General features: G+C 45.2%; 1 protein-coding gene across 4 annotated transcripts in view; it reads right to left on the bottom strand.

Annotated features, from left to right (window-relative positions):
* Positions 1-13,570: 13,570 nt before the first annotated feature.
* Positions 13,571-24,061, bottom strand: part of ZNF512B (zinc finger protein 512B) — a 38,655-nt gene continuing 28,164 nt past the window's right edge. For 3 of the 4 annotated variants that reach the window (XM_066625007.1, XM_066625008.1, XM_066625009.1), the window contains 4 exons: positions 22,036-22,137; positions 18,381-18,443; positions 14,903-15,001; positions 13,571-14,067 (listed from right to left, as the gene is read on the bottom strand). In XM_066625007.1, coding sequence (XP_066481104.1) covers positions 13,774-14,067; positions 14,903-15,001; positions 18,381-18,443; positions 22,036-22,137 — 558 coding nt within the window. In that variant the 3' untranslated portion in view covers positions 13,571-13,773. Of the gene's footprint in view, positions 14,068-14,902; positions 15,002-17,511; positions 17,569-18,380; positions 18,444-22,035; positions 22,138-24,061 lie in introns of those variants that run through there. The other variant, XM_066625010.1, reaches the window with a different exon arrangement.

The raw sequence follows: 24,061 nt of genomic DNA, 5'->3' as shown, positions 1-24,061 counted from the left end.
TCACCATAGTGTGCCAGAGGCCCCTCCCCTTCTCCTTCAGACCCATCCTGGGCAGGTAGAGCAAAACAGTGGCATTTGCCTCCATTTTGCTCTCCCTCCCAGAATGGCTGCATAGGGAAGGGGTGGCGCTTTGCACCTCCTCTAGCTATGTCACTGGAGGTCTGCACCTTTTGTTCATCAGAAACCGTCTCACCCACGACCTGGTTTAGGAATTTGAATGGCTATGATTGCACCACAAGTGGTAGAGTATCAAAACACTTCTGCTGCTGAGGACCAATTCTGACGTCAAGATTTGCCACAGGTGCAAGAAATGTTCTGTCATGCTTGTTGTACCATGGAAAAGTTCTCCCAGACTGTTCTGAGGTTTAATGTAAGAACAAAATATAGTAGGAACTGAGGAGACTGCTCATAGTGAACCTTGACCACTGCATTTTTTTTCCTTAAACACAAGTTCAAGGCCTCACAAAGGCAGGCAAAACCAAGCAGTGCTGAATGAATGTGAACAATATTTGCTGAAGGCTTAGAAGCCCTGGTTGCATTGAGTGGGCATGAGGTAGGATGACTTCATTCAGAACTGCTCCCAAATTCCCCCCTCTCCAAATGGAGAGTCTTTCTTTCCCCTTACGCACCCCCCACCCCCTGTACTAGCCCATTCTCAGAGATGTATGAGTTCCAGCCAAGAATGTAGCTAAAGAGGGTGGTGGCATGGTAAGTGTTGCAGGTGCCACAATGTGTTGTGAAAGCAACCTCTCCCACTCACCTCTGGAGCCATTCTGGGCAGAGACTGCAACTGCTGTTGCTGCCCAGAATGGCTCTGAGGATGAGTGGGAGGGGCTGCTTACATGGCACGTAGCAGCGCCTGCAATATTTACTGCGCTCCCCCTGCAGCTACAGTACTGGTTCCAGCCCTTCTTTCTATAACCCTTGTCAAAAGAAAAGACACACACAAATGTGTACGCAAAACAATCTGTTCAACCAGAGTATCTAATAAACTCAGTTTCTATAATTTATTATTCTAATCTGGAACCTGGCCCTTCTCATACTGGATTTTTTTTAAAAAAAAAATACCTAAAGGTGTTTCTAAACTTTGCAATGGGGGAAGGGGCAGCTGAGGCATGAAAGTCACACCAATCAAGAACAAATTGATTATCTGCTTTCCCTCCTTTAGTCCAAAGAGGAGACAACTCAGTTTCTACGCCTAGCCAGGTATGATAAGGCTTCAGGAATAATGGAGATAAAAAGTCTTTGAGGGTTCTCCATTGAGGAACGATGCTATATGGCTTAAACATTTTTCAGTATACAGTACTTATTGCACAGTTAGTAGATGTTCAACAACTGTAAGCTTTAAAATAATGGAAGATTCCAGCATTCTCTGCCTGGGGAGTAGGGGCAAGTGGTCCCTAGAATTCTTAGCACCAAAGAGAGTAACAGTAACATATAATGAAAAATGAATATTGTCTGGTCACTAGAGATCACTTTGGACAGGCCAGATCATGGACACAGGATACTGTTAGGTATGGAGTTTTTTCAGTGATGATATCAAAGGAGAACAGGGCTTCAACTGGACAGAAGGCTGTGGAAAATGCATGGCTAGATGTATGGACAGGAAAATGTATGGATAGGAAGGCTGGCTGGGAAGATATGATACCAGAGCATGTGAGGAGGAACATGGGGATGTGCATGTTTTTGTCCTGGTATGTTGGGGGGCAGTTGCATAGCTACAGGGGTCCTGGTGTGCTAAGTGTGCACGCACCATGCAACCAGCGCTGCTACCCAGAATGGCTCCAAGGACAAATGGGATGGACTGCTTACATGGCACGTTGAGGTACCTGCAATGCTTACTTTGCCGCTCTCCCTGTTGCTCTGCTACTGTTGGGTGGTGCGGAGATGTACATTCCCAACTTATTTTTCATGTAATTCAGTGAGGCCAGTCAGACATCCTGTCTGCTGCTCCCTAATAAATGCTAAGAGGTCCAGATCTCCCATTTTAAAATAGCATACATGCCTCAGGAATGATCAACTGGGTTTTATCAAAGAGGAGGAACAGATGGTTTCATCAAACAGAAGGTTAATTTACCTGATCAGGGATATCAACTTCAGTGTAGATTCAGGCTGTTATCCTGAATCAATGCTGCAGTTCTTGATACAGACCCCTTAAGTTACTTGGAAGCCCACCTGGTTCTTCCAGTGAACAGTAAGAATCAGGTGTTTTTTACTATGTGCAGGTGGAAGAACCAGCCACACTAATGTTCATGTCATTACAGTAAGTATCCCAGAATGCAGGCAAATTCAGAGCTCTTTGTCCTCTAGAGCAGTCTTCTGGCACCTTAAAAACTAATTGGTCTCTTATGTCACAAGCTTTTGTGGACCAGAGTCCACATATTTGAAGAAATGGTCAAAAATCCATGATAGTTTATGTCACCAAAAACCTGCTGGACCAGAGCTGGACCAGAGCTGACTAACATAGCTGCTCCTCTAGGACTTATTATGTAGAGATTTTTCTTCACCTTCAACATGTTTTGGCTTTTAATTGACCCATTAAAGTCTAACAGTACAATCCTATGCATGTCTACTCATAAGTGAGCTCCCCTGAGTTTCATAGGATTTACTCCTATGTAAGTATGTTTAGGATTGTAGTCTAACTGCAGATATGAGTCCAGCGACTGCAATTTTGGTTGTCCAAATACATGCTTCCTTACAACATTCCTGCACATCTAATAAGAGGCCTTGTTGCTTTTCTCCCTTCATGAAAGTTGCAAACAGGGATGAAACAATATGGATAAGTTCACCTGATTTGTTTGAATTTTGCTAAAATAGGAAACTGAACTGCATGAAGGCCAGGGATAGGAATCATGGCTTCGTCCATTCAGCAATCTTTATTTCTTGGAAATGGTTGCTACGCTGTCCTTGCTTTGGATAAGATGCAAAAAGAATAATGTCTAGTTTGCTCACTACCCTAAGCTCGGTTTTCAGAACCAATGAAAAGGATAATCCAGCTTATCTCCATGGGTCACACATAAGCCAACATGGTGGAAAAGTTTACAGCTATCTTAAACTCTCACAGCATTCTGTAGTAAAAATTACACCAGCAAGTCTGTAAAATAAATATGACAAGTTGAACTGGATAACTTCTGTGACTCTGAGGCTGCAATCCTATATACACTTTCTGGGAGTAAGGGACACTCCACTGAACACAAAGGAACTTTCTTCTTAGTAGACATGCATAGGATTGTGCTGTGAATGGGTTTATTCTTCATGCACCTACATAACTCAACTGCAGGTTCAGCTGAAAATTATTGCCAAAAGAAAACTAAGCAAGTCAGACCAGCTTCTGGATATGGAAATTCTGAGGCATCACTCTCTGGATTCACTCAGGTTCTTTTGATCCTCAAAGGTACAAAAGAGAAGGCACTCAAGAATGGAAACTGTGCTCCTTCATTCCCTAGCATGGGTATGATTTATAGACAGCATGATTTATAATAGCATGGGTAATTTATAGACAGATGAATCTCAGTGAAACAGCCTGTAAGATTTACACCCCCTTCAAATCACCAATACAGAACATGCCAGATCAAACCCATCTCTCTCTCTCTCTCTCAGCCAGCTTGGAAATCACTAAAAAGATGTCACTCACTCCTTTAGAGATTAGCAGTTACCATGGTGCCTCCATGCAATCATGAGATGAGAAGTTCTCTTGGGAGACTACAGAACAGGCTTGCAGACTGTTACAAACGATATAGATATAGAGACCTAGCTAAGCAAATAAGCCACACAAGATGGAAGTCTCTGGTTCAAATTTCATCCCAGTCAGAAAATGGAACACCTGGGCTGTCCGATGAAGTCAAGTTACTGCCTCATAGCCTTAACCTCTCTGGTAACAGGGGGATAACAACAGTGGCCACCCTTATAGGGCTGTTGTTGCCAGGATTCCAGAGATGATAGAGCAAGTGCTTAAGTACTCAGGGAAAGTAGTATTCAAAGGCCAATGTTAGCATTAGAACATTGCATAGCCCTCGGAGGCGGGAAATACAAACAGCCCTGCAAACACAGAGAAGTCACAATAATGCACATATTTCCACTAACTGGCCTACCCAGACCTGTCAAAGTGAATGGTTTGTAGCAGGCCCCAATCCTGTTGGAGCCTAACACCACCAGAACAAGTGTTCCTGCAGTGCTAGATGCTTTCTGGCTGTTGCAAAATGCAACGTGCTGGAGTGTATAGACTGGCCACTGCTGCAAGTGGCAAGCAGACAGCTCTGCACGCCAGCAAACTCTGGACATCTGCTGGCCCTGATAAGTAAATATAGGGGTGGGGGGGGAAGGCGGAATGGGTTTGGGGGCAGTTAGAACAAGGTGGCAATGGCAGCAGGAAAGAGGGTGGATCGAGACTGGGAAGGGAATGGACTCAGCTCAGGTGTTCTACTTGGAACTATTCCAGCAACATTGCTTGCACAAGTCCCCATGGACCTGTGAAGGCAAACTGAGACCAGGAAGGGAGTTTGGATTTGGCAGATGCACAGTCCATGGGGACTTGTGCAAGCGATGTCGTCGGCACAGGTCCAAGTAGACCAATTGGTTTGGCAGAGGCAGGCTTGCCCCGGGGCAAGGGAACAAATGTTTCCTTGCCCTAGGAGGTGAATGGAAGATGAAACTGTTGCTCATCATGAGTGACTGTGAGAGAAGCAGATCTTACAAGTCTCCAATATTTTCTTCTTGCAAGGAACGTATTCTTGTAAAGCAGACTGGAAACTTCCAACCAGCCAGAGAAGCAGCCTGTGATGGTCTGCCACTGGCAAAAACGAATACAGGTAGCCCCAAGTTATAGACATCTGATCTTATGGACAGCTAAGTCTGTGCTTTTCCAAAAGCATCGCCTGATCTTGTTCTTTCACACTGTTTTGACTTCTGGTGGTTCTAACTTAAGAACATAAGAACAGCCCCACCGGATCAGGCCATAGGCCCATCTTTCGGTATCTCACAGCAGCCCACCAAACTTCTGGACAAACTTGTTGAATATGAGCATGTCAAACTGCCTTCCACCAGCCCATTAGCCTTTCCTGAAATTCTCAGAGCTGCCAGTGAAATACATTAGCCTCAGACCCAAAAACAAACTTATGAGGCTTAGTAATGCTTGCTTCAAAGGAGAGGGGAGCATTAGAGGCCTGGCAATTCTTTTCTAACTTGGATCCAATCTCTCCATTGAATCCAATGTGAGGCATCAATGTTTCCACTGAATTCAGCAGGGAGGTAGAGAGACACTGCAGCCCTTTAGCAGGGGCAAAAGGCTGTGCTGCAGTAGGCCTGTGTTTTGCCAGCAGGTTGTCTACCTGTTTCCAGAATTTGCAGCCAGGAATTGTGGAACCTCACAAGTTTCAAAAAACCCTGGTTTCAAAGACAACTGTCAGTCTGGGAAGTCAAGTGAGCCAAACTATTGCCTGACTTTGGGGTAAGTAGCTCTGCTTACTTCTGAGGCTATCTGACATGAGCCAAGGGAGTCAGAAATCTTTTGGCTGGAAACGCCAGAGATTAAAGCAGGGACCTTCTGCAGGCAATGCACAACTTCTACGACTGAACCGCAGGACCCCCCCCCCCCCAATGTATTTATCTGGCACTGGGGTCAGCCCTGCCAGTACATCAGATGGGTAGGCCTGCACCAGACAACAGTTTTGGGACAACCATCACAGGGCAAGAAATGGGGAATTCTGTTAGTTTTTATTACACTTTTAGCTCCCTGGAGGAACCACTTGGATTCTCTGCCTCAGGGTGCCTTGGGCTGCCTCTGCTCTGAGCACTTAAAATTCTCAGAAAACAAGAGCAACATTTTTGCTTTCCTAACAGTCACTAAAGCCACAGGTAGCAAATACATAAAGTGACGCAGAATGTATTATATGGCTTTGAGCTTCAAAGCTAGAGCTAAAAATATCTATGGTATTTAGGCATCTCTTTGTAGCTCTGCAGGATGTATTTGGTGCAAGGGAAGTTTTATTGCACTTGGCCAGGGTGTCTTCTTTGCCCCACAGAGAGTGTGTCCTCCTCTGCAACCTGCGTCTCACTCAAACCCAGAGGTCACAGAAGCACCCCCTCCACTCCTCAGAACAGGCCTCACAATGTGTGACCCACCAAGCTCAAGGAAGTCCACACACCATAAGCAGTAGCCTGTCAGAATCATCTTTGCTCAGGTCTATGAAACTCTTGACTGGTGCACTGCCTGGGTCACAAATTGTGGAGACCTGAGGGCTCAATCTGAAACTTGCAGGCTCCACAGCTGAACCCTGGATATATAAGATTGAATGAGAGTGCATCTTCTAATTCAGTGGTTCCCAACCTTTAGGAGCCTGCGGGCCACTGAAGCAAACAACGGAATGGCCGTGGACCACATGCAACCCCCTCCATCCCCACCACACACACAAAAATACAATTCAATTTGGTAGCCCATGGGGGAGTGCATACTGGAAATGTCAGCTGTGGGGGTCCATTCTCTGCCCTCTCTAGTGGGTCATGAGGAAGCTTCTCACTGAGTGAGCACTTCTCCATGGACTACCAGAAAGGGTGGAGAATGAACCCTCCTTCAGCAGGCACTTCAGCTAGCACTGGACCATCATAGAGGGTGGAGAATACCCACAGCTGACACTTCAGTAGTCCATGGGGGAGTCACTTGGCAAGACACCCAAAGTGATCAAAGGTGATCATCCTTTTTTTCCTGAGACCCCGCGGACTACTTCTTCAGGTCTCACGGACCACAGGTTGGGAACCACTGTTCTAATTCTATGTACAATATATTTTCTCTCCTTGTGCAGTAAACACAGCCTAACCTCACACCAAAATTGGGACAACTTTATAAAAGACTCAGTGAGTATGCGGCATTTTATAGATTGCCCCCCTCCCCAGTTGTGAAAGCACTTGTGCATGTATGAGCAAGTGACCACCATCCCAATGAGTTTTCAGACCCTGATTCAATTGAATTGCTGCTTGCAGAATGACACTCTCTTTTCCAAACAGCAGGTTTAGCTGATCTTTCTTCACAGTTCCATGGCAATGGAAGAAATGTACGTGTTTTAATTCAACTATCAAGATAGCTGGTGGAGCTGGAGTCTAGATTTCCCCAGAGAGTCAACCTGACAAGATGTAAGTTGGCACCTCTGTGTATACCATTTATAATGCATCTCAAGATAGGGGATTTTTCTTTAAATTACTGAATGGGCTCCTTAGAGCGTGAAGAAAGGACTATCAACCACGGCGGGGAGGGTACAAGTGAAAAATAAAACTGGGAGTTTAATTAACTAAACTGTCAATAGATTTTCCTTCTGGAATTCAAAGTCCTTTAAAAATGAAAAGGAACAGAAGGAATCGCTCAACCCTGTTATTCACACGGGACAAATGCCACTGGCAGTTTCTCCTATTCTAGGACCATTAAAATGAGCACTAGTTCCACGAATTTTGCAAAGGCAGGAGACAGGAAGTAGTATTAACAGGTAAAAGAGCTTAATGCATGGATGTTGTGATAGAAATAACATCAGTGTTGGCACCAGATTGCTGGGGGTCCTGGGGTAAAACCTTGCTTTAGGCCCTCAGGGGGCCCCCACTGACCCCCTGATGGTGCACAGGATGCTGCCACAGTCACTGCTACTGACAATTCAGAGGTTGGTCTCCCCATTTTTCATCTCCACTGCCATGGAGAGATGGTGCTACGGAGGTCAAAGATCAACACTTCTGGGCCATGGTCTAGAGATCACTGATAATCCCTAGTGCTCTTTTATTTGGTCCCGCTTTTATTTGGTCCCTAGGACCAAATAGAGGTCCTAGACAAAAATGTTGAAAGTTTCAGCTGCATAACGAAAAGGCAATTCACCTTTCAGGGAACACTGATAATATTTAAATTGAAAAGGCAGTTTGCCTCTTCAATAGTGCAAACGTCAAAAAACAAAACTTTACTCCCCCCTACTATGTGTTCATTTTTCCTCCATGTGCACATATTGTGTGCTGGGTTGCAGCCAGGGAGGACAAGTGCTGCTTTACTTCAAAAGCTTTTTAAATGTCATAAGAACATAAGAACAGCCCCACTGGATCAGGCCATAGGCCCATCTAGTCCAGCTTCCTGTCTCTCACAGTGGCCCCACCAAATGCCCCAGGGAGCACACAAGACAGCAAGAGACCTGCATCCTGGTGCCCTCCCTTGCATCTGACATAGCCCATTTCTAAAATCAGGAGGTTGCACAAACACACCATGGCTTGTAACCCGTAATGGATTTTTCTCCAGAAACTTGTCCAATCCCCTTTTAAAGTCATCCAGGCCAGATGCCGTCACCACATCCTGTGGCAAGGATTTCCACAGACCAACCACACGCTGAGTAAAGAAATATTTTCTTTTGTCTGTCCTAACTCTCCCAACACTCAATTTTAGTGGATGTCCCCTGGTTCTGGTGTTATGTGAGAGTGTAAAGAGCATCTCTCTATCCACTCTGTCCATCTCCTGCATAATTTTGTATGCCTCAATCATGTCCCCCCTCAGGCGCCTCTTTTCTAGGCCCAAACGCCATAGCCTTTCCTCATAAGGAAGGTGCCCCAGCCCAGCAATCATCTTAGTCGCTCTCTTTTGCACCTTTTCCATTTCCACTATTTCCTTTTTGAGATGCGGTGACCAGAACTGGACACAATACTCCAGGTGTGGCCTTACCATCAATTTGTACAACAGCATTATAATATGAGCCATTTTGTTCTCCATACCTTTTCTAATGATCCCAAGCATAGAATTGGCCTTCTTCACTGCTGCCACACATTGGGTTGACACTTTCATCGAGCTGTCCACCATCACCCCAAGATCTCTCTCCTGATCTGTCACAGACAGCTCAGAACCCATTAGCCTATATGTGAAGTTTTGATTTTTTGCCCCATGTGCATGACTTTACACTTACTTACATTGAAACGCATCTGCCATTTTGCTGCCCATTCTGCCAGTTTGGAGAGATCCTTCTGGAGCTCCTCACAATCACGTATGGTCTTCACCACTCGTAAAAGTTTGGAGTCATCTGCAATCTTAGCCACCTCACTACTCACCCCTGTCTCCAGGTCATTTATGAAGAGGTTGAAGAGCACCGGTCCCAGGACAGATCCTTGGGGCACACCGCTTTTCACCTCTCTCCCTTGTGAAAACTGCCCATTGACACCCACTCTCTGTTTCCTGGTCTTCAACCAGGTCTCAGTCCAGGAGAGGATCTGCCCTCTAATTCCCCGACTGTGGAGTTTTTTCAGTAGTTTGGTGAGGGACCATGTTGAACGCCTTCTGAAAGTCCACTGGTATATAGTCCAACCATATAATGTCCACTGGTTCTCGCGCATCCACATGCCTGTTGACCTTTTCAAAGAATTCTAAAAGGTTCGTGAGGCAAGACTTACCCTTACAGAAGCCATGCTGATTCTCCCTCAGCAAGGCCTATTCGTCTATGTGTTTTGAGTTTCTATCTTTGATGAGGCATTCCACCATCTTACCCGGTATAGATGTAAGGCTGACTGGCCTATAGTTTGCTGGGTTCCCCCTCTTTCCCTTTTTAAAGATTGGTGTTACATTTGCTATCCTCCAATCCTCTGGCACTGTGGCCATTTTGAGGGACAAGTTGCATATTTTAGTCAAGAGATCAGCAACTTCATTTTTCAACTCCTTAATAACTCTAGGGTGGACGCCATCAGGGCCATCAGGTGACATCAGTCGCCATCAGGTGACTTATTGATCTTATCAACTTATCAATGAGGTCTGAAACATCTTTACTTTTAACCTTTATCTGACTTAATTCCAGAGGTATCTGACCAAGATCTTCTGCCGTAACCATTCACAATGGTCATGAATAGTTATGGTGTCATAACCATTCACAATGGCCATGACGTACGAAAATGTAGCAGTTCTCAAAGAACAACCAAACCAAAATGACTTTTCTCAATATAAGAAACTTTTAGAACTAATGTTCTCTAAATGCATACAACATTTTCCTATTGCCCAACTTTTAATTTAAAGCACAAACAAGGGGGGGCCTATTCAACAGTAACTTCCATGGTGCAAGTCTGAAATGAATGACTGCAAAGCTGTGCACTGTGCAATACGATATGAACAGGGACTTGTACTGAATTGAAGATGATGATGTCGGATTGTGCTCAGTAACATCATTATCAATATAAAGAAAGAGTCCTTTCTCCCTGTGAGAAAGGTCAAACCAACCCGTAGCTGGCTACCAATTAGCATGTGCTTGAATTTAAGAGTAGGGAGAGAGGAAAGCTATGCTTCTGTCACAAGAAAAAAGCCCAATATTACTTCCATTTACTAAAAATAGCAAATAACTGACACTGTGAGCAATAATTTCCTGTGCTGCTCACTTGTATTGTCCTGCCTGTAAACAAATACATTGAAACCAGTTAACTCTCTCTCCCAATTCCTCCTTTTTCCTTGTGCTTTTCCATACTATCCAAGGAGAATTCTTTGGATAGATATGGATTGCTCAGTTCTTCTATAGTAAGTCCTCAAAAGTGACCAACCATCAACGATGTTGACAGCCCACACATATGCTTATTGCTAGCCATAGTTATTCCTCCGGCCACAGGCAACTAGGCAATTGATTACTTACAAGTTTGGACTGCTGGCATCTAATGTAAATATCAGCCTGCAACAAATGACAGCATACAGCACTGCAAACTATGCTGACAACTTGGGACAGTCAGTCTCTTTATCTCCTTTCTGAATGCAGATCACCAGCGTTCTATCAAAATTTGTGTACGTCACCTAAGTCTGGCTGTGAAGTACTTGCCTGAGGTAAAAGACCTTGCCTGCTTGGATTAAGGGCAACATGTACACTAAAGATTAAGGGCAAAATGTACATTAAGAGCTACACGTACATCTACCTTCACTGGGTTTTGACCATTTTGCTGAAAATCTTAGCTCCTAAGATAACTGGGGTTCCCTGGGAGGAAGCAATGAATTAAAACTAGGTTAATTAGGGTTGCCAGGTCTTTAGAGACTCCATCTTTGAGATACAGGGGAAGAAGCCCAGGAACCAAGAGTCTGGCAGATCAGGGGATAGAACTTAGAGGTTCCCAGTGGGGCAGAAGATGGCTTGCTTGGAGCCTCAGGATATAGGCCAAAGGGGTTTGTGTGCATGCATGCAGTGAGTGGCAAAAACTTTCAAGCCTGCTTCCTCTCTAGATCCTGGCTCTGAACTCTGAGATTGTATTGCTTCCCCGAGAAACCTTGAAAAGATAGTTACTACCCTGAAACTTCAGTTCAAACTGTACGACCCAGAAACACTATACACAGTAGACATGTAATATGCAGTTGGGCCTTTGGAACTTGTCAGTGAGAAACAAGCCCAGGCACACAAGACCAACACCTCACTCAAACAGCGCCTGCCAGATGTTTGCATGCATCAGTCCTCTTAACCCCCTTCCCCAAATAGACACAAGTCAGCCAAAATTGAAGAAGCAAAACTTTTGGTTTTCTGCCATGCAGATGCTGCGATGGGATAACCTTCGCATGTGGATTTCTGCTCATAAATTTCTGCATGTGGTGCAGAGCCTCTCCCCATAAAGGAAATTACTCTTGATCCAGAAAGCTGCCCTGAACACAGGACTATATGGAGAGGAACAGTGGTGTATCTAGAGGGGGTACAAAGCACTAAGTTTTGCAGGGGGCCTTCCTGCGGTTTGCAAGTGCACCCTCCTTTCGGAACCATTCCAGATGGTGGGAGCAAAACGGAGGCAAATGCCTCTGTTTTGCTTCCCCTGCCTGGAATGGCTCTGAAGCGGAGAGGCTGCTTGCATGCCACACTGAGGCTCCCTGCAAAACCTAGTGTTTTGCACCTCCTCTAGCTACGCCAATGGAGAGTAATACATTTTATTGCTGGTGATGTCTCTCCATTTTGTCTATATCAGGCTTATCCCAGGCAACAGACATCATGGTTTGTTTTTCTTAAGCGTTATATATGCACATGACAGATCACAATTTTCTTTGCCTCTCCAGCTTCTGTGTATATAAGATCAAGCAAGTGCCACCTGTGTCTTCCAGTATGAGTCCAGGGAAGCTGGATTTAGGTCAGCAAATTAAATCAGGGTCTCATCATAGCTTTAGGATCATAGCCAGGGTTAAAGCAACAAACCATGATTATGTTTGCAGCAAAACAAACTAATATTCCAGAGGGATATTTCCACACATAGATACAATTTCTCACTGGGATGGTGAATGTCTGCTGAGCCTGCACCAATTCAGACCCTAGGGAGGAGTTCAGATGATTGAATAACCTTCCATACAAAAAAACCTCCCTGCTCATAAAAAGAAACAAGTAACAGAAAGTGAAGCTAGAACACTTTTTCCATGTGGAGTAGCTACCTTTTGTACAGAGGAGTATTTGAGACCTTAGTTGCAGCCTCAAGTGGCACAGCCCAGACATAAGTTTGTCACTCTGTGAGATTTCCTATGCATAAATTTTCCTATGCACTGTGATGCTTTTGGACACACCCACTAGTGTGGGAAGCTCTCTGTCCTGGCCTGGGACATTCCTGTGCTGACTCTGTGAAGCTAGCCACATGCACTGGGCAGTGCCTAATGATCCCACAACCATCCCATTAACTGTGTGATGAATTTGTAACCAGAAAAAACTCACCTGATGCAGGTGGACTGTAGGAATCAGACCTGCCTAAAGAACAAAATATACATGCCAGGACACCCTGGAGACAAACTATATTATGCAAGACAAATGGAACCTTCAATATACGTTAACTGGAATTAACTGACTGATGAATTAATGAACCGATTAGATGGACTAAGTATTTTCGTTCTCTTTGTATAAATTTCTGAGCATAATGAATGGCCTCCTTTCAAAGCTTTCTTTTATGTAAACGATTTGCGTTTACATAACGCAAAAAAATTTTTTTTGTGGTTTCCACAATAAAACCATCCCGACCATTGCTCTTTGGGAAAATGACTGTTTTCAAAACTCCCAAGGAGACTGCTTCCAGAAATGTCTGATGGCCAAAAGCTCCCATATTTAGTTCTCTAAAAATGCTTCATTTGCCAAAAAATCGATCATTTCCAGAATGGGCAGGAGTCTCTTGCCAGTCTACTGGCAAATATAAAATGAACATAGACTCCAAAATTAGGGTGACAAATTTAAAAGTCAACAGAAACTCTGAAATATTCATTGTCAAACAATTTCATCAGATTTTTCTTATAAAAGCATTTTCTATGAAAATTATAAAAGAAAGCTGGTTTGCAACCACAATCACAACAATAATTTCATTCATAGAATTCCCACCAGCTCTATTTCCTAACACATGACTGCTACCTGAAAAGCAATCCACAAATAAAAAAAAGCACGAAGAGCTTACGCCTGGGTTCCTATTGCACTTTGCTCTCCCTCTGCATGAGCAGCACCTGTTCGCTCTCCCCTTGCTTGAGCAGAGTCAGTTTCAAGCACAGAAGCTGGAAGAAGTGGTGAATGGAGATTCCCATCAACAGCCATGTTCTTCCCCAGGTTCATGGACGTGGTACCCAGACCACAGGTGCCCACAAGTGCACTTGTATGTACAGCCCACGGGGGGGGGGGGCAGTTTCAGTGGAGGAATCATGCCGGCTGTCCTTTTTTCTTCCAGTGTGAAACAAATGTCCAAGATGATGCTTAAAGTGGTTTTTTGTTTAAAAAAGGGATGAGCAGAGGGTGAACGGCCCCAGCAAACTGGGTGTACCCCCACCCTATTACCCTGGGCTGTAAACTAATCACTAGAGAGTCTTTCACTTAGTTATTTCTCTGGCATCTTACTGGCTCCTCCCTTCTTGCTGTGCAGGACCTTGTTACTACTCTCTCTCCTGTCAGGGTTGCAGTCTGGGGTCTGCCAAGACCCTGTAGCTTTCTTATGGTTAGTCTTTCCTATCATGCTCTCTTTGCTCTTAGATGACAATTCTGGGGGTCTTTCTTTCGGCTTCCGACCCCTTTTCTTCCCATCTGTAATTTTCTTTTTCTCTTTGTTGCTGGGGGTGGTCTGTTCTCCGCTCTTCTTTTTCCGAATGGCTTCGGTGGAGGTTCGGAACCAGTTCTGTGGTCCAAGAGGAACAGAAAGAGATTCCTGGTTAATACTTTATTGTTAGGTAGTCCCCAAGCTGTACAAGGCTATAGAGCTCAGCACTGGCATTTTTAACAGAGTCCAGAAACACACAGGGAGCTAGAGAAGCTGTTTTAGTGTGTGATGAGATACTGCTCTGAGACCTGTGCCAGCCACCAGCTTTGCTGATATGCGTGTGCACATATAGAATCATAGAAACATGGAGTTGGAAGTTACCTAAAAGGTCATCGTCCAACCCCTGCCTATAGCAGGAAATCTTCCTAAAGCATCTCCAGCAGGTGCTTGTCAAACCTCTGCTTGAAGATTTCCAGTAAGAGAGAATCCATTACCTCCCTGGGTAATCTGTTCCACAGCTGAACCACCCTTACCATCAGGAATTTTTTTTCTGATATTCAATTGGAATCTCTTCTCTTGCTGTACATATTGGATCTAGTTCTACTTTCAGACGCAGTTGAGAACAAATTTGTCCCTTCTTCCATATGACAATCCTTCAGGTATTTGAAGAGCGCTATGATATCCCTGTCAGCCTTCTCTTCTCCAGGCTGAACATACCGAGTTCCCTCAACTTTCTTTTGCTGTTGGCACTTTTGCAACACTCAACAGGCACTTGTTGTTGGCTTTATGGCACTTTTGCAACACTCTTCGGCTGGTGCAAGGGACTTGCGGCCCCTCCGTTTGTGTTTGCCTCTGTTTTGCTCCCACTGTCAAGAATGGCTCTGAAGAGGGAGGGGGCGCCTGCATGCTGCAATGAGGCTCCCTGCAAAACCTAGCGCTTTGCATCCCCTCTTGCTGGTGAGTAGGCACTTACCTCAGAGTGAGTCTTAATGATGTGGTACTTGACTCCACTTTCTGAGCTAAACTCCTTCTGACACAGAAGACATTGATACTTCCCCACAGAGTGGTCTCCCTGCAAAGTAAACACCAGCATGTGAATTCTCCCTTCTTATTTCAGTGTTCACCCTGAAAATGTAGGATTCATCCACACAAATGACAGATCATGAGGTACATTTCAAGGAATGTACTATTTCAGACAGTAGGAAACCTTTGGACATCACAGCAATGACATGCAGATGTCACATGGAGGATGCACCGACTTCATGGTGGTGATGGATTGATGTTATAGCAAAAAACCAGTGGGGGAGAAGGGCGATAGTGCATCACCATGCCCAGGGTGTTGTCCGGTCCACTTCATGGGAGAAACAACTCCATCATGGGGTGATGTGCTAGCCACCTGCACCAGGTGACACAAACTCTAGTGATGTCACTGGTTTGGCATTAGCCCTTGTTGCATTGGCGTTGGTGATTGGGTGCAAAGCCGATGTATCTTCTGCCCAACCCTCCTTTAAGGCATCACAACTCCTGATTCCTGGTCATTGCAAACTGTCATCCAGTCTTCTTTGTAGTTTTAATTTCAGTATGGTGAGAAATGCAACACTCATGAGAATGTAATTTCATTCTGCACTACAGCTATGCACAAGGTATAGAGACTCTAATTTATGAACAACTGATCAATAGAGCTTTCATAATTTCTTTTTCGGCTGTTGAGCAGCTAATTAAAATGCTGGATTTCTGTATCACCAACTTGTGAAAAACGAGTGAGCCTCTGTCTACCACTAGAGATTGCGTAATATATCCTCTATTGATAAGGACATCACGTATGAGTTCCCCAGGGGAGTGGATGTAAAGCAGATCCTGAGAGAATTTGTTGGCAATTAAATCTATGATGTCAATTCAAGCAGGCAAGTTTTAAAAGAATGTCTTCTTTTTGCTCCTACTGCCCAGAATGGCTCCGAAGGGGAGGGGCCGCTTGCATGCCGCGGTGAGGCTCCCTGCAAAACTCAGTGTTTTGCACCCCCTCTACCTATGCCACTGGTTCAGCCATAGCCCTGTTATATGTAGGACATTCCCAAATCCATGTGAATGGTATCAGTTTCATCCTAGCCCTGTCTATAGATACTGTACATGAGCTGGAGTTGAAGAAAGCTTTCAGAGAATATAGAAAGAAGTACTGCCCAACTTTTACCTCATGTGGGTTGGAGAGCTTCAGCAACCTTGGTCAGACAACCTGAGGGATAGCTTGGGTTTTCATCCTTTGCTGGGCCCTGCAAGCTAGCTTATGGACTGCTCAGTGAACTGGAGCTGAAAAATCAGCCTTTGGAGCCTTTTGCCACATCTCTGTCAGTGACATCATCACAATGCAAGAAACATATGACATTGCGAAGACGTGTTTAAAAACACACTAAAAAGTGGAGGCACTTTTCAAGGAGAAGAGAAATATAAATCCCTCAGACCATGCTGGCAAGGTGTGGTCAAACAGACCAGGCTAAGCACTGAAGGAATAATTTTTAAAATGAGCATATATGCCCCCAATAGTTCTTGGTTACCTCCTTTCAGGGTGTGCATCTGTGCAGTTACGCATATTCTGGTGGCTATATAGGGTTTTTTCATCTATTAAGAAACCTGGTTTATGCCATGCCCCCGTAGGTAGTGGGGGGAGGGATCAAAATGTGAAAAGCGAACACAGCCTAGGTTAATGTTTTATGTTTTCAAAGAACCTTGGGTACCAAACCAGATGCTTGACAAATAAATATTTAAGAACTGTGAGTCTGCAATCCTATCCACACTTACCTGGGAGTAAGTCTCATTGACTATAAAGGGACTTATCTCTGAGTAGATACTCATAGGATTGGGCTCTAAGTGAAGTACTCATTTGAACTTTGACCTCAGTCTCAGTTTTTACGCATATCATTCTGTCTTAGTTGCAAGCAGTCTTTGGCAGTTAGTCATTTTTGATCACAAGAGGAGTTTTTCTTCTACCTGTGTCACTGTGCTCTGTTTACCAGCCACTCTAAGACACCATCGTTGTTGCTGTTCCTTGATGGCCAGGACTTTTCAAACTGGGGCGTCATGACACCCCAGCCTGTGAACCCTAGCCACTTCCCCCTTAAGTGGCAGGGGGAAAGCAGGGATGCAATCCCCAGGATCGTGTTGCTCAGGGGGCTGCAGGGACTGGGATGTACTCACCAGTCCCTGCAGCAGCCTTCCTGGGGTGCGGGGAACTCTGTGCGAGTGTCTGCAAGGCTCCCCAGGTCTTGAAAAGTGAAAGCGCAGCGATCGTCTGGAGTGCGATCCTGGGGATTGCGTCGCTGCTTCCCCCCGCCCCACAAGAACTTACTGCGGTTCAAATTCTCCCCGAAAGTTTGAAAACCACTGCTCTCATAATAAACCCCATATAAAATCCCCATATAAAACACTGTTCATGTTTATATTCTTTATTTCCACACAGCCATAAGAGGAACCAGTTTATCTGTGATGCTTCCTAATAGTGAATCAAACTCAATCCCAGGCTGGCTTCTTTAACTGAGGTCTTCAAAGTCCTTTTATCAATTGTAAACCTTTCGCTTGCTTCAGTGAAATCTTCCAGTATCTTCTGCAGCTCAATAATTCTCTCTAATTCACAGCCATCAGCAATGGCTGGAATAAGAACAATAATTTAGGAATAATTGACATTTTAATTGCTAAAATCCTATTAAACCAGGAAAGATTAAAATCTTTCCATCTCTGAAGATTTTGCTTTATAGTTTATATCGTAGGGAGTAGTTCACTTCTGCAATTCAAAGAAGATTTTTTTTCAGGTCTTATCCTCAGATATCTGACAGGAATATCAGTAGCCAACACACCATGTCGAAACATAATGCTCAATTCATTAGTGGTGAGGCATTAACGGCTACCAACAAGGATTGCTACTGATTAGTATTGTACCCCAGTAAAACACTGAATCTTTCCACCTGAGTGGAAACATATGAGTTAACCATTGGGTCCTCTAATGAAATCAAACCTGTCATCAGCTTACAGAGATAACCTGCCCATCATCGACTTGGACCCCTTTTATCATATGTAAAGCACTAATTGCAAGAGCCTCTGGTTTGATGACCAAGGACAACAGGAGTGGGGATAATGGGCATCCCTGCCTTCTCTTTCACAACACTTTGTCAATTGGACATTAATGCGGATACTTCTTCTGGAAAGTTATAAACAGCTCTTGCTCAGTGAGAACTTTGTACTGTTCGCTGAAACTCCAAATGCTCTCATTACTTTACTGTATGTTTATTCAAGCCAGTGTTAAGAACCTGTGATAAACATAGGAAGGTTATTTTTCCTGGGGTATCTCCTTTAGATTCTGCGAAGGCAGTATTCTCCCAAACTGGGGGTTGTGACCTGATTTTTGGTGTGCTGCCCGTCCTTGAGGAGCCAAATGACAGATATTGTTTAAATAAATAAGTTACCTTGTTGCAGTTGGCAAGGTGGGCTTTCAAACCAGACACACTGGAATAGATGGCCACGCAGCACTGAAAGAAAAGCAGAAAGGCAGATGGTGAATGGGGCTGGCTGGCTGGTTCCCTCCTTTCCTCCCTCTGATTCCCCCCTTTCGACCACCTTTCATGGGTTTCAGCCTACTGGTCCCCTGAGGTCCTCTCTTATTGCAAGCTCTGCCTAATCAACAGAAGGTTAATTTTATAGGCGATGCATTGGGATTTTACCACATGCTCCTTATTAATGCTAATGGGAGTCATGTGGTTCAGTCCCTAGCAGACAAATCCCTAAATGGATCTTTTGAAAAACAGAATTTTCATGCAGTTATAGGAGGCCCTGCTGGGAGACAGGAGATCTGACAGCAGCAGCGGTAGTGCATAAGCTGCTGCTTTAAGGGAAAATGGGTTAATTGTCGAGGCAGTGCTGCAATCTGTTTCAGAGCTATGAACATCTTCAAAGAACACCTGCTAAGCCTCACAGCCATTCCAGTAGCAACATCACCCAGAATACACCTGAGGAACTGAATTCTTCCCAACTAAGCTACTTGGGGACAAGAGAACCCTGGCCATGACGTCACTACGCATCTTCCCCACTGCCTGCATCTCGAGTGGGGGGGGGGGTCTGTCACACAGAGGCACTCACACAGTGCTCATACAGAAGCAGAACAATGTTTCAGCCTTTAAGAAGAGAATGCATCTCTTGTAGCAGTGTCTGGGGTGTCCTCTCCTGCGACACTGGCCAGATGGGAGAGCTCTCCCCCCAGTTTATAAGAACATAAGTACCTAAGAAGAACCCCGCTGAAGCAGGCTAAAGCCCATCTAGTCCAGTTTTCTGTAACTCACAGTGGCCCACCAGATGCCGCAGGAGCACACAAGACAACAAGAAGGCATCTGGCCTTCTGAGGTAGCCTACCTCTAAAACCAGGAGGTTGAGAATATCCATCATGGCTTGTAACCTGTGATGGACTTTTCCTCCAGAAATTTGTCCAAGGCATCTAGGCCAGATGCCATCACCACATCATGCAGCAAGGAGTTCCACAGACTATTTACACACTGGGTAAAGAAATATTTTCTTTTGTTCTAACTCTCCCAACACTCAGTTTTAGTGGATGTCCTCTGGTTCTGGGGAGTGCGAGAGGGAAAAGAACATCCCCTGCATAATTTTGTATGTTTCAATCATGTCCCCCTCGGATGAACATAAGAACAGCCCCACTGGATTAGGCCATAGGCCCATCTAGTCCAGTTTCCTGCAACTCACAGCGGCCCACCAAATGCCCCAGGGAGCACACCAGATAACAAGAGACATGCATCCTGGTGCCCTGCCTTAAATCTGGTTCCTTTTTTCAAGACTGAGGAGCCCAAATGCTGTAGCCTTTCCTTCTACAGGAGGTGCCCCAGTCCAGTAATCATTTTGGTCACTCTCTTCTGTATCTTTTCCATTTGGACATAGTGGAAATGGAAAAGGTACAAAAGAGAGCGATTAAGATGATTACTAGGCTGGGGCACCATCCTTATGAGGAAAGGCTATGGCGTTTGGGCCTCTTCAAGCCTAGAAAAGAGACGCCTGAGGGGGGACATGATTGAGACATACAAAATTATGCATGGGAACAATAACGTGGATAGAGAGATGCTCTTTACACTCTCACATAACACCAGAATCAGGGGACATCCACTCAAATTGAGTGATGGGAGAGTTAGGACAGACAAAAGAAAATATTTCTTTACTCAGCGAGTGGTTGGTCTGTGGAACTCCTTGCCGCAGGATGTGGTGACGGCATCTGGCCTGGATGACTTTAAAAGGGGATTGGACAAGTTTTTGGAGAAAAATCCATTACGGGTTACAAGACATGATGTGTACGTGCAACCTCCTGATTTTAGAAATGGGCTATGTCAGAATGCCAGATGCAAGGGAGGGCACCAGGATGCAGGTCTCTTGTTATCTGGTGTGCTCCCTGGGGCATTTGGTGGGCCTCTGTGAGATACAGGAAGCTGGACTAGATGGGCCTATGGCCTGACCCAGTGCAGCTGTTCTTATGTTCTTATCTTTTTTGAGATGTGGTGGCCGAACTGGACACGATCATCAGCATCTTTCCCTGCAGTTGAACATCCAGGCAGATGCTTTCATCACCATGGACACACTCCTATAGCCAAACACTGGGAAGGCTGAGAGGGTGACCAAGCTCAGTCTCTTGGGTGCTCTGTATGGAGCACAGGCTGTGCTGCTTCTGTCAGTGTAGCACCTATGAGAGCTGTGCATCACCCCTGAGTCTTTTTGGCTCTAGAAAGAGAGCCTTCAGATCTCTGGCTCATCACAGGGATGACATCTCTTCCTTCAGCCTTGGAAAGACAGAGGGGTTGTGGGCCAGGTAGCTATGAAGTGGTGCCTCATCCACACTGTTGATGAGCGGTTTTGCCTGAGCTGGCAGCAACATGTGCAGTGCTACCTCTGTGCTGACAGGTGATGGAACCTAACGGGGGACTGGATGCAGTTGGGGGCCCCCAGTGGAATATTTTTTCTGTAGGTAATAAACCAACAGCAAAAGAAGTGGCATCAGCTACAGAAATGAATCCCAAACTGGGTTGCAACGTTCGATCTTTTTCTTCTTGGCGAAATATATACATTTGACTAGTTGGGAAGATTAAATGCAACGGCATTTGAGAAACTAGGAGACACAGTATGCAAACAGCTAATCAGGATTGCCATCATGCAAACAAGACATCTGATTTTGAATTAGCAGTTCCTCTAATTGCATCCCCTGGATGTAAGAATCAACACTGCCTTTCCCTTAATTAGAGCATTTACACAAAATTTGCATTGAAAAGCAACTGGAGGAGAATCTTGCAACATCTGGATGTCTTCCAGAGCAACCTGTTGCAGCTCTGGTGCAAATGCGTCTCAGACAGATGTAGGCTCTTTGCTGGCAGGGCAAGCCATTGCCTTTTACAGGCAGAATGACAACATGAGCACAGGGCGAGGTTGTGGAGAATGGAGATAAAGGAGCCATAATGGAGCTAAGATTAATGAGCCCGACTGCATGTCATGGACTCCAGGCCTGGGCCTTGCTTCCCTCAGACTCCCCTCTCAACAGGAAGTGATTCCACCTCTGTCCTCCTCCTCCTCTCTCTCCATGACCCAACCTTCTTGTTTCTAACAAACAAGCAAAGGCAGCTGTCCAAGCAAAGACCAAAAGAACAAAACAGGTTTCACAGCAGTGAGAACAACCTAGATTTTGTAGAATTGGGCTTCTGGAATCTGAAACAGATCCCAGGCTGCATTTCTAGAAGCCCAGCAGAACCAGAATGTAAAAGCAGATCCTACTGGATGCTCCCAATTACAGGGAGTGTTTCCTTCAGAGAGTGAACCACCACAATCAGAATCACTGTGCATGAATCACCACAATCACAATCACAATCAGAATCACCACAAGCATGAATCACTGTGAACAGAGGATGAGACTCTTTGGTACCAGCTTCCTGCCTGTTCCAATCATCCTCTCCCCATTAGATCCACAAGCTTCCTTTGCTGTTAAGGTCGATTCTGATAGCATATGAATCTCTATGTACCAAAAACTAATAGAGGAACCAGCCCTTTAATTATTCAATCATTCTTCCAGAAAGGGGCTCTTACATTATTAGGGCAGTTTATGTGTCCTTTCTCCTTCACTTCATTTTTCCAGGTCTCCAGAAGCCTTGGATTCAGCTTTGGAAGTCCAGGACGGGTATAATTTAGCTGTCAAACAAGAAATGATGGGAGTCAGCACATGAATCTGTTTACAGGAGGAGGGAGCAGCAAATCCTCCAAACCTCTTAACCATCTTGATCTCCTAACCATGGTTAGGATGACCCAGGGACTACCTGCATAAGTCAAGCAGCAGAGGGGGGAGAGGGACACCTCTTCCTTTGTCTGCCCCATTTGCCTCAGGTTATTACAACTGGAGGAACATCAACCTAAGTGGGGGGGGGGGGGAAACCAGGATTCCACAAAAGCCCTTATTATCCCATTCTGTGTGGTGATTGCTTTGAATAAATGGCACAGTCAGGGAGCAGGTAAAGGTGAGGCGGAGCAAACTTCAGAGCAAGTTGTAAAGTTTCCTAATTGCTTGGGTCTTTAGGACAAACGCTAAAGATGCAGAAGAAAGATTACAAAGACAAGACAAAGGAGCCTTCAAGGAAGGGGGGAACAAACTATCTTATCTTTGCTAATCAAAGGTAGTTGGGATTCCACCTTAGAAGCAACAGAGGCAGAGACTGTGCTCTGTTTGGAAAAGCTTGAAGATCAGAGAAAGAGAGAATGACAGCACAATCCAGACTGCATGTTGGGCTGGCGCAAGTCCCTTACACCAGCCCAGGAGGTTCGCAAACATGCCATAAGGCACATTTGTGCTTCCTCATGAGTCGGCAAGGCCGGCAGAGGCTGGCATAAGCCTCTGCAGTGATGGTGTCACCGAGTCTTGCATCGGCCGAGCTCAGCTGCCTCAAGACTGTGGTGTGGGCAGGGAGGAGGCGGGAGGGAGGTGTTTTGGGGTGGGGGGTGGGCAGGCGGTGGGCAGCCCCAGGGGCAGGTGGGGAACGGGAGGTGGGGAAGGAATCCGACAGTTCTGCCAGATCCCAACCCGTTCCCGGGGAGCTCGGAGCGACTTGAAGCTGCTCCGCTCTCCTCAGACTTGTGGCACCTCAGGAGGTGGCGCACGTTTGAGGAACACTATAAGGGTAGGGTGCCTTACACAGAAGTAAGGGGAAAAGTTTCCCCTTACCTCTGGCTAAGCCACTTTGGGCCCCTATCCTGCGCTGAATACAGCGCAAGCCTCTTGGCTTGTCTGTTCTAGCTCAGAATAGGATTGTTCCTTGAATCATGCAGGGCAGGCTTGGCTACAGAGGCATAACAAGATGGGTTGCAAAGCATTAATTTTTGCAGGAAGCTTCACTACGGCATGCAAGCGGCCCCTCCCCTTCATAGCCATTCCTGGCTGAGAGAGCAAAAAGCTGCCTCCGTTTTGCTCTCATGGCCCAGAATGGCTCTAAAGGGGACGGGGAGAGGCCGCTTACATGCTGCAGCTAATTAGACCCCCTACAAAACCTACTGCTTTGCAACCCCCTAGTTACACCACTGCTTGGCTATTGGGCTTTTAGCTGAGATTGGGCTATTGGGCTTTTGCCTTTTTATAAAAGGCAAGCAAATATTTAGAAAGTACATTCTTTTGCACTTAGCTTTTTTGAAATGCAAACGTTGTATTACTGCGGCAGACTAACTCTTGCTGGCCTGGGCTAAGTCAGAAGCATCACTCATTTCAATGGAGTTTCCTCCCAGGGACTGTGCAAAGAACTACAATATTATATTTTTCTAAGTGTCAAAGGAAAAGAATAGTGGGAAGTGTTCTCATACTTCTAATTGGAATACAACAAATTTGCCTTCTCTTTTTAAACAACAACCTTTACTCAGAATTTTAATTGAACTTTTTAGTCCATTCTGAGAGCTCCAAACTGAAGGATCTTACATGCAACTCTGTTCTCAGCATGAACTTCAAATTAAAAATAAAGCCCCAAAAATTGATGTTTCTGACTTCGTAGGCAGACAGTTTCAATGTTCCATTCTGCACTAGCAGCCCAGAATGATTCTGAAGGGGAGAGGACGCTTGCACATTGCGGTGAGGTGC

The sequence above is a fragment of the Tiliqua scincoides genome, chromosome 4 (genome assembly GCF_035046505.1).
Source record: "Tiliqua scincoides isolate rTilSci1 chromosome 4, rTilSci1.hap2, whole genome shotgun sequence".
Lineage (NCBI taxonomy): Eukaryota > Metazoa > Chordata > Lepidosauria > Squamata > Scincidae > Tiliqua > Tiliqua scincoides.
The sequence above is the reverse complement of the archived record's forward strand: the minus strand, read 5'-3'. Positions and strand labels throughout refer to the sequence as shown.